This window comes from Macadamia integrifolia, chromosome 9 (assembly GCF_013358625.1).
Source record: "Macadamia integrifolia cultivar HAES 741 chromosome 9, SCU_Mint_v3, whole genome shotgun sequence".
In the NCBI taxonomy this organism is placed as follows: Eukaryota; Viridiplantae; Streptophyta; class Magnoliopsida; order Proteales; family Proteaceae; genus Macadamia; species Macadamia integrifolia.
Genome location: NC_056565.1, coordinates 30,402,770 through 30,413,484, shown reverse-complemented (window position 1 = coordinate 30,413,484; position 10,715 = coordinate 30,402,770). Strand labels below are relative to the sequence as shown.

At 41.2% G+C, this 10,715-nt stretch overlaps 1 protein-coding gene and 1 non-coding gene across 4 annotated transcripts; both read right to left on the bottom strand.

The window, feature by feature from the left end:
* Nucleotides 1–5,091: 5,091 nt before the first annotated feature.
* LOC122088818 lies at nt 5,092–7,262 on the bottom strand. Of its 3 annotated transcripts, XM_042658147.1 has the most exons (5): nt 7,005–7,262; nt 6,013–6,041; nt 5,790–5,937; nt 5,528–5,689; nt 5,092–5,336 (listed from the first exon to the last, which is right to left on the bottom strand). In XM_042658147.1, the coding sequence occupies exons 1-5, from the start codon at nt 7,065–7,067 to the stop codon at nt 5,244–5,246; spliced, it is 495 nt and encodes a 164-aa protein (XP_042514081.1). In that variant the 5' UTR covers nt 7,068–7,262; the 3' UTR covers nt 5,092–5,243. The 3 variants fall into 3 exon arrangements, 2 of the variants coding, with proteins under 2 accessions (XP_042514081.1, XP_042514080.1); XR_006143160.1 differs by lacking the exon at nt 6,013–6,041 and having other exon boundaries at nt 7,005–7,252; XM_042658146.1 differs by having other exon boundaries at nt 5,790–6,041; nt 7,005–7,253.
* A 2,899-nt stretch (nt 7,263–10,161) lies between these two features.
* LOC122090292 lies at nt 10,162–10,268 on the bottom strand. The gene has a single exon (XR_006143531.1). It is a non-coding gene; the product is annotated as a small nucleolar RNA R71 (small nucleolar RNA).
* Nucleotides 10,269–10,715: the final 447 nt, after the last annotated feature.

The window sequence follows — 10,715 nt, the reverse complement described above, 5'->3', positions numbered from 1 at the left end:
AGAGAAAGTAGTAGCAGCATCCATATATTTTGTCAAAATCATGGCTCATTAAAAGAACCATCTACTTTATTTATAATGATGGGGAGGGTTTACAAATAATAGTAACTCAAAGTTACTAAATCTAAGTTACTAAAAACTGATTACAAGAAGTTACTAAAAACTGGAAATTAGAATCTAATGAAAATAGAAACTTAGTCTTGATAGAAATTAGAAACTAACAATGACTTGAAATTAGAAACTAATTTAGGACTTCAAAATAGAAACTAAATAACTAATTAGTGACCTTATCTGCAGCCCAAATTGTGGGCTGACTTGGACCAGATCTGGGTCGACCTTAGTCTTAGTTCTCCTTGTGTAAACCCTTGTTGGTACTGCATCACATCCCCCATCACCTCCCTGCTAATAGTCACCTACGCCTTCCCCTATCCACTCCTGGTCACTTGCCTGCCACGCCTTCTACCTCCCTGTTGCCTGCGCCTGCGCCTGCGCTTCTGCCCACCATGTCTTGCTACGACAATCTTCATCCTCTCGCCCTACTGCTGTCTGCACCTGCCATCTTCAACTTCTGTCTCTACCCATGCATCTCAGTCCCTCCTCACAACCTTGGAAGGTTCCTAGGCTTCTCTCTGGTCCCCTAAGGCCCTGCTTGAGGACTCATTGATATTGTACTCCTTTCCTGACCCTGCTGCCTCCACCAAAGGCACCCTTCCCAACTGGCACTCCCTCTGCCACTTATGCCTCTTATCGCTTGCCTACCAATATAGCCTTGGAAGGCTCCTCTACGATTCTCTGGTCTGTTCAAGCCCATCCTAAGCAACTGTCGAATAACCATGTCTCCTGCCTTGTTCAAGCCCCTCTCTCGGCAATCAACTTCTGTGTCAGCCTCTCATCAGCTCATTCGGCTCTCTGCCTATCCGCCACACCTTGGAAGGTGCTTCTCCAACTCTTAGGTTTGCTCGGGCCCATCTTGAGCCTGTCATGGAAAACACTTACCTCCTCACAGCGAATGATCCTCAGATCACTACCTCAAGCTCACACTCATCATGGAGACATCTTTAGAAGGTGCAAACTAATATGGATCTCACCTAGGAACCCCCACCAAGCCTCCATCCCCCATTTCTGCCCACCATCACTACGAAGAAGCTGGTCCACTAGATCCTCCTCTCTCCTTAAGGATTTGGGATCTCTCCCTCAATCTAAAGTCACCAAAGCCCCCCAGCCTTTGCCCCTCAAGGAATACCAATGAAGGCAGAAATCCAAATCTGCTTCGGGCACCTTCAAACCCACCCCCGGATCCTTCGAGCAATCGACGTCTCTCCCTCCCCCAAAATAATCCCCTAGACCATATGGAATGTTCAAGGTCTACACTCCTCGGCAAAGCATACTTTTGTTCGATCCCACATTGAATCCTCCAAATCTTCCCTTTGTTACCTCCTTGAGACCCAAGTTCTTGAATCCAATGCCACCAAGATCGCCTCTTCCATTGCTCCCTCCTGGTCCTTCCTATCCAACTACTCCACCTTCTTGAGTGGTCGAATTTAAATTCTATGGAACCCCCCTTTTGATTAACCTTACTGTCATCTCCTCCTCTCTCAAACCATGCACCTGTCCATCTCCTCCCCCTCCAGCTCCTTCCCCCTTTTGTTTTTTCATTGCTTTGTATACTCTTAATCATGCCCGAGATAGACTACCACTTTAGAATGAGGTTCATACTATTGCCCACTCCATTGGGTCCCTTCCCTTGGGTATGGGAGGGGATTTCAATGTAGTCAGATCTAGTTATGAAAAGGTTAGTGGCAGCCCCATTGACCTTTCCTCTATTGATTCCTTCAAGGACTTTATCGATGATATAGCCATGCATGACTTGAAGTGGTATGGAGGTAAGTTCACTTGGCAGAATCGCAGAAGTGGTACGACCAGAATTGCTTGTAAATTGGATAGAGTCCCTATTAATGAGGCTTGGCTGGATTCCTTTCCCTCTTCTTATGCTACCGTTGATCTCCTTGAAATCTCTGACCACCCCTCCCATCTCACTCCTCGTTCACCCTCCCATCTCCTTCGCCCACAAGCCTTTCAAATTCTTTGACATGTGGTTCTCCACCAGGACTTCACTCCCATCATCTGTGAGGTTTGGACCATCCCATTCAAGCCTCCTCTCCTCTTATTGCCTTTGGCAGGAAGCTTAAGAATGTCAAATCCACTCTAAAGTCTTGGAACACCACTTCCTTTGGCAGCATATCCTCTCGAATCTCCTCCTGCAGGGCTAAGCCCGATCTCATCCAATCTAGACTTCAGAGAGATCTCTTCAATGTCTCCCTTGCTAAGGAAGAGAAATCCACCTCCTCTCTTCTTTCCCAAGAGGAAAGCTCCCTCAGACAAAAATCCAAGATCAAATGGCTTGAGGTAGGAGACTCCAACTCCTTTTATTTCCAAATATCCCTCAAAGTTAGAACTAATGCTAATTCCATCTCCAAGCTCACTGCCCGAAATGGTTCCACCCTTCTTAATCTTGAAGAAATCAAATCTGAAGCCGCCTCTTTCTTTTTTGAGCTTTTTCGCCCTCCTCCCCACTCTAACCCTCCCATCCCTACCATGTCAAAAAATTCGTCCCCTCCCACCTCCTCCCCTCCTCCCCTCCTTGTAGGCTATCCCTTCCGATGATGAAATCTTGTCTTCTATCCTCTCCCAAAAAACTAACAAAGCCCCTGGTCTGAATGGATTTAGCATGATATTTTTCTCTTCCTGCTGGAATATTATCAAAGCTGACCTCATTATTGCTATCAGGAGTTTCCTCCTCAACCCCAATCAGATCAAAATGATTAATCAGACATTCCTCTCTTTTATCCCAATGAAAGAGGGAGCTGACTCCATGACTGACTTTAGGTCCATTTCCCTTTGTAACCTTTTTTACAAATTCATTGCCAAAATCGTTGCTAATAGGATTTAGAAGGTGATTGATTCCCTCGTCAATCCTAATCAATTACCTTTATAGCCAGCAAAAGCATTGTAACACCATTCTATGTTAGGAGATTATCCATGGGTTTGATAAGAAATCTCATACCTCCTCTGCCTTCCTTAAAATTAACATCCATAAAGCCTATGACTCTATCTCCTAGGATTTCATTTTCAGAATCCTGCTTTAGATGTCCTTTCCACCCCTCTTCTGTCTATTGGATCTACTCTTGCATATCCTCCCCCTCTGTTCTAATCAAAGGCAGTCTTGTTGGATACTTCCCCCCCTCTGTTAGTATCAGATAAGGTTGTCTCTGTTAGTATCAGACAAGGTTGTCCTCTCTCCCCTTTCCTATTCTCCCTTGGCCTCAAGCTCCTCCCCGCTCCATCCAATCCTCAACCGGCCTTCATCCTATTTCTCCAACTCCCAAATGCAAAACCATGATGATCACTCACCTTGCCTTTGCAAATGATCTTATGATCTTCTCCAAAGTTGATCCCTCATCAATCACTTCCATTATGCCTTCCCTCCACCTCTTTGAGCACCTCTCAGGTCTCCGCATTAACGTTCTCAAATCCAATCTCTTTCTTTTCAGAGTCTCTGATTTTTGTTAGGTGAATCTCCTTCACATCAATGGATTCTCCCTGGGCTCCCTCCTCGTCAAATATCTTGGCCTCCCCTTTATTTCTTCTAGACTCCCCGCCCTCCACGATCCCCCTATTCTTAACCTTCTGAGGAAGAAGCTCCAGATCTGGAAGTGCAAGCTTCTTTCTTATGCTAGTTGTCTTATCTTTATCAGGTAGTCCTCTAACCATTGTATCTCTGCTGGTCGGGCATCTTTCCCCTTCCATCTACCTCCAAATCCATTGAGCACCTACTATGTTCCTTTCTCTGGAAAGGCACAGACACTACCAAATTCATCCATCCTCTCTCCTGGGACAAAGTGTGTCGCCCAAAAGCTGAAGGAGGTTTGGGCCTTAGGAGAATCAAGGATGTCAACTCTGTGGGCATTCTCAAGCTTATCTGGAAAATAGTCTCCGAACTCCGAAGACAGCAATATTTGGGTTTTTTGGGTCTACTATCATCTCCTCAAGAATGAATCTCAGTGGACTTGTTCCCTCCCTTCTAACCCCTCTTAGATCTAGAGCAACATCCTCTCCTCCAGATCCATCGCGATTGGAGCGACTTCCTACTCAATTGGGGATGGAGCCTCCACCTCCTTCTGGTTAGACCCCTAGCACCCATCAGTTATCCTTCTCCCCCTAATCTCTCCTAGGATTATGTACTCTTCCAACTTGAGCAGATCAGCCTCTGTCGCCTCCATCATCTCCCTGGGAATCTGATCTCCCCCTCATTCCGACCTATGGTCCTCCCTCTCGCCTATCCCCCTTGCGCATCGAGGAAGGTAAGATAAGATTATCTGGTCACCGTCTCCTTTGGGACTACTCTCTTCAACCTCTGCTTAGAATTTCATTCGTTCAAAGGGCCCCCTAATCCCATGGCACAATATTATTTGGTTCAAAGGTCATATCCCTCGCCATAGCTTCACAGCATAGCAAGCTCTCTTCAAGTGCCTTCTACGCAGTCATTCCTCGTCTACTGTCACATCCAAGTCCCACATTCCTACTATCTTTGTTGGAATGGCATTGAAGATGTTGACCATCCCTTCTTTTCCTACCCCTTCTCCTTTACTATCTGGAAGAGAGTCATTACCTTCTGTTGGTCTGCCAGCAGGCGTATGCTCCCCCTGAGTAGAGAATGGATCGAGATTGACCTGACCTTCGGTGGATCTTCTATCTGTGATACAGCTGGGAAGCTTGTCTTTTATGCTATTATCAATTATATCTGGATAGAGCGTAATCTTCGTAAATGGACTTCCAACTCTCACTCCCTTTGATACGATTTAAAAATCCATCTACTTCGATGTTAGCTCCAAAATTGGTTGCATCGGACACCCCAAGAAATAGGCTTATTGTTGTTCCCTGGGGTCTTCCTACCACTATTATCTCCCCTCCCCAATGATGTATCATCTTTTTGCCCTTGTTGTAGTTGGGCATCCTTTTTTGCCTTGTTGGTAGCCCCTTTGTTGGCTTAGCCTTCTCCCTTCCTCATTTTTCCCCCTTGTATATTCTTCTTCATCTTGTTAATGAATTTATTTATTCATCCAAAAAAAAAAATGTACTATTAAACACACGTAGTCTGATAATTGACATCATTGATAAGAGCTACAACTCAAAACTTTAAATAAATAGTTGGAGAAACCATTAACCTATCAAACATAAAAGCAATATTATAGAGAAAGATCAGTCTCAAAGATTGGTAGATGGCTCACCAAGTCGACATCCTGACCTAGCATCCTTCTTGCTTTCTCTTCATTTCTGACCTGAAAGGTTTTCAGTTGAGAATAAAAAACTTCAGAGAAGTGGAAATCAGTTGCTCTATCAAAAAGTTGATAAACTGATACTCTCCCCTTTTCCCATTCCCTCCTAACTCGTCCCTACATTTTTGTCCCAAAACAAGTCATGAGCTATGATCCATAGAGCCACCAAATATCAGAAGGTAAGAAAATAATACCAATACTCGGACTGGCAACCCTTTCTTGCTTATGATATCAACTACTCTCCTCCCAACACCTCCGGTGGCTCCAGCTACCAGGATGACATCAGAAGTCCCCATTGGCTTCAGTGGTTCACTGGCTGTTGTGCTTGATAGTTTCTCAATCAGAAATTCAAAGAACTTCACCATAAGAGGTTAACGAAAGCATCAGCAACCTAAACAATGGAAACAAGTAATTAAATATTAAGTAAAAACTAAACTATAAGACATAGTAATCAACCTTAGCAGGAGATGGAGGCCCATTGAAAAAGTATATTGTCTGCAAAAATCTACCAAAGTCCCAACCTTGTCTTCCAGCTTCTGCGACTATGGACCCTCTATGTGTTTTCAGAGATAAAGGTGTAGTTTGCCTGTAAAATGGCTGCACTCTGCCATTCAGTTGAAGAAAGTGTTTAGAATGCGAGGAAGACAGCAGCCCCTGATGTAAATTGTTCTTAGAATACCTCCTACCAACAGGTGATGAAGAAAGACCCTGCAATACCAATTGATTCAGTAATCCAACACAACAACAACACAACAATGACTATGAAGTCCAGGTCAACGACAGTGAAGTTCCCCGAACTGTTTTGCACAGTAAAGGTAATCAGTAGCAAAAGTTCTTGAAACCATGCAGTGGACTCACTGGCTTCGGACCAATCCTCGGCGCTAAATGTTAACCCACTATCTTATTGACCACCCGAATTAAAATAAATAAAAATACAGAAAGGTTCCAGAAAGTTTGCCAGCTCAACAATTACTTAAAGAGACTCACAAATGAGTTGTGACTTTATTTGTTTTTCCATGTTAAGGACTCTAACAAGGGCGGGTCAATAATCATCAAGCCATATACAATCATTCAGCATTTGCAGAGCACTCAAAAGACGAGAGTTGAGAGCCATTACTGAAGAACAAAGTAATCATGTTGTTATCTACAATCATCAGATAACGTAATTGAACTGGTTTCTACTACACCCTGTTTACATGTCATTTCTCGAGAACCTAACCTTCACTGAAAGAAATTCGGCCAACATGACTGATGGGCGCACCTCTCATAAATTATTACAGGACAATGACGTAATTAATGAGTAGGCGTTTTCAAATGTATATGGGAATGCCTTTTTCACACAACTTAGGATAAATTTTCCTCACAGTGACCTTTTTTTCCTTCTTTGTATCTTACAAAGGGCATAATCAGACTCTGCAAAACAATCCCCGCCTATTAAACAAACGCAATTGGATAATTCGACCCACCACAAGAACATAAAACGAAACCTTTGACTTCTCAACATCGAAAATCATAAACTATTCACCAACAAGTGGCATTAGTGAATAAATGGATCAAAGAACCTGTATTTTATACAGTAATCTCTGTTTCAATTGCAGATAAGAACTACGATGGCAGCTCAAAATTAAAGACATTTGAGGCGTAAAATGGTATAAGTATATTTGAGATTACCTGACGGTTGAGAATGGTTGAAGAAGAAGACGTTGATAGTGTGGCACAACAGCAGCACTCCATTTTCCAGGCAACGCCTGAACTTGACTAACAGACCGGAAGAAATAAGCGTAGGCCGTAGGAGAAGACGAGTGGTCTTGATTTTTTTTTAAATTGCGGGAAAATAAAATATGGACCACAAAATAATGGGAAGATGGATTTCTCTAGAGTGAGAACCAAGTTAGCAATTCGGCCCAATAATTTGAATCGAATTTTTTGGAATTAAATGAAAATTTCTCATCGAATCCAAATAAAAAATAAAAATCGGTAAAATTTGCGGTTTTTTCTAAAGTGAATATAAAATGCAAATAAATCATGATGAACCGGATTAAATCAAATTATTCGGTTACCATTAACCTACTTAAAAAAAAAAAAGCAAAACCAAACTTTGAAGTAGGGTTTTGGCCTTTTGGGTTTCCACTTTCCACTTTCCACTTTCCACTTCCCACTTATGGCATCTTCTGGTTCTGGGGCTTCTGCTGGTCCGTGGACTCTTGAGGCTATGGGCTACTCGTGACCTCACTCCTTCCGATCCACTTCCTTCCTACTAGAATTTGCTATAATCGGAGTTGATCTGTTTAATGGTTGAATTAGAAAGCCCGTGAATGTCTCCTAAAAGTGAAGAAATGGTTTAACCCCAATGGTTACCTCGTTCGTCTCTCAATCTCCACCGCGGCACCACCATATCTTTGTTTTCATCTCATTCTTGTCTGCTCACCAGACTTGGGGACGTCTATCTAGTAAAAGCCTCACCACTTCTAAGTGAATTCCAAACCCTAATTCTCTCTCTCTCTCTCTCTCTCTTCACGCCATAGATCATCTGTCATAGGAGTTTTTCTCTGATTGTATCTAACTGCTCTCTCTGTGTTAAAATTTGTAGCTCATAACTGGTCAGAAGACTCAGAACCAGAGCCCTAGCTCTTATAGCAACTCAAAAATTCTTGAAGAATTAGGGCTTCTCCCCGCATCTACTTTTGGTTTTGGGTGAGACATCCTATCGATCGGTTTTTATGTTTTACTTTTCGTCACCATCCCCTCATGTCTCATGATCTCATCTCAAAATTCTTTTTTTTTTTTTTTTTTTTTCGCAACACTTTGTTCTAGATTTGGATTTTTTTTTTTAATTGAATGAAATTTGTGAACTCACGATTTCAGTTTAACACTTTAACTACATGCTTACAAAAGACAAATGTCTTGTAAATTTCCTCTAACTACTTTAAGGTTTTTATTTCGAATCAAAAGAAAAAAATTGAGTACAATAGCCTCTGTGGACTATCGAAGTAGTAAGGAGTAAGGTCGTTTTCTCAATGGCCATTGCTCCTTTTTGCTAGTGTCTTTCTAACCATATCATCACGTAATTTATTTTCACACTATCCATTCCTTCCAGGTAATTGTTGAGGAACTAAACTATGTTGCACAGAGTGGGCAATACAAAACTTGCAAGAAATTGGAGCAATCAGAAATAAAAGAACAACGACATCCTCTATTAAGTAAGTCTGCTACCCCACTTGGCTGTTTCTATCACTGTGTTATTCTCCTCTAGAGTTTATCATGGATGATTCATGTTTTGGATCAAAATGTCTTTTCTGGTTCTGTTCTTTTAATTATTGGTATATCGGGGTATTCAAACTTAGGTTTATCAGATTAAAATCTCTGTATCAGCACAGTAACCGAATGATTTTTTGCTATTATGTTCTACTCATAATGCAAAAATCTTATTATTCTTAGTATGTTTTCTTTGGATTGCACATCAAGAGAGGTTTCCTTGGTCATAAGGTGTAAATGACCCATGCTATTGTAAAGGCTATGCATGTTGGTGGGACTTGAAAACTTGATTCTTTAATTATCCAAAGGCTATTTGCTTATATAATATAATTATTAATATGATTTATTTGTTTGTTCATATGAAATAATTTTTATGTTATTTTTTTGTGCTTCAACTTTCAACAAATAGGAAAAATGGGAAGGCAAAAAGATAAGTTTTGGCAACATGCTGAGCCACTTGATAGTTCACATTTCAAATGCAAATTTTATGAAAAACAAGTTTATGGAGGGGTCAATCGCCTCAAGTATCATTTAGCTAAGGTTAGTTGTCATGATGTTGCCCCTTGTGAGAAAGTATCTGATGATATCCAAGCAGAAGCTCTTCTTGCTATTAATTATGAATCAATCGCACACTTTTGCATTCCTAGAAGAAGCTAAAAATAAAGTGGTTGCCTCCTTGTGTTCGACCCATAGCTATGATGAACCGTACGCTTGTGATTACTTTTAAATCTCAAATAAGTTTTTGGCGTCATTGTCGGGTAGACAGTTCCATGTTATTTTTCGCATTCTTTTGATAAATCAAAGTGCTTTATTTTCTTTTTCTTTTATCATTTATTGAATTCCTGAGAAGAAGAACTTGCAATAATAGTTGTATCGGTGGAGGTCGCCAAGCCTCACAGTATGGTAAAGACAAGTTTCGCCCTGTAGCAGTATCTCAGAAATTGAGGAACCCCTAATCCCTGCCATTAAGCTTGCAAAAAGCCAAAAAATAAAAAAATATATATATTTTCCATTCTTTTGTGCTTGTGCTAGTCTTATCCAAGGTGTAGGTAGTGTTCTATTGCATGAGTGCTAGGTGGGTACATAAATACTGTGAATCAGTTAGAAAGGAGAAATCCAACAAATAGGGACCTTATACATATACTCTTATCAATACCATTTATTATGGGAGACCTAGACCAACAACAAAACCATCCACCACAACCCCCTCTTACTACTTTGAAAGATAGGTTCTACCCGGCTACAACAACCCAACCTTCCTGCATAGTTCTACCACATGGCCAGGAAAATAATTACGAGCTCAAATCTTAGTACATCACTATGTTGCCCCACTTCCATGTGCTGACCTCTGAGGATGCATATTTATTTGTAAGGGAATTTGAATAAGGTATGTGTTCTAATTAAGATCTAATAGCTTTCTGATGATGCTATTAAGCCTAGGCTTATCACTTTTGCATTGAAAGACCAAGCTAAGAAGTGGTTGTATGGGTGGGTTACCCACAAATTTCATAACCACATAGGAACAGTTCATAGTTGTCTTCTCAAGAAGTTTTTCCCAACTCACAAGACCAATAAGCTTAGAAGTCATATCCTTCAGTTTAGGCAAAAGCCTAGTGAGTCCTTTTCTAAACTTATGAAGAGATTCAAGGATCTACTCCAAGAATGCCCTCACTATGGCCTAGACTTATGCCATTTATGCCAAATAATTTATGAGGGTATTAATTAGCCAACTAAACAAATTATAGAGTCTATATGCCCTAGGGGATTCAAATCCTTTACAGATGAAGGAAAGGCATGGGAATTCTAACTTTTTTTTTGATAGGTAGAGAGGGAAGCAAGTAACAGCTAAGGGGTTCGAACTCAAGATCTCTTGGTGAGCATGGGATTTTTGCAAACCACAACTCATCAACTGCACTACGCAGTTGTTGTTATGGGAATTCTTACTTGACTTAGTTGACAAAACCTGTGAGTGGAAATCAACCCAAGAAAGTGAAAGAACCATAGAAGGAAAAGGATATTTTATGGATGGGTTAGTAGCAAGGAAGCCCACTTGGATAGCCTAATCAAAAGGATTGAGGCTATTATTCCTAAAGAGCCATCATCAGTCAATTTGGTTAATATGTGCAC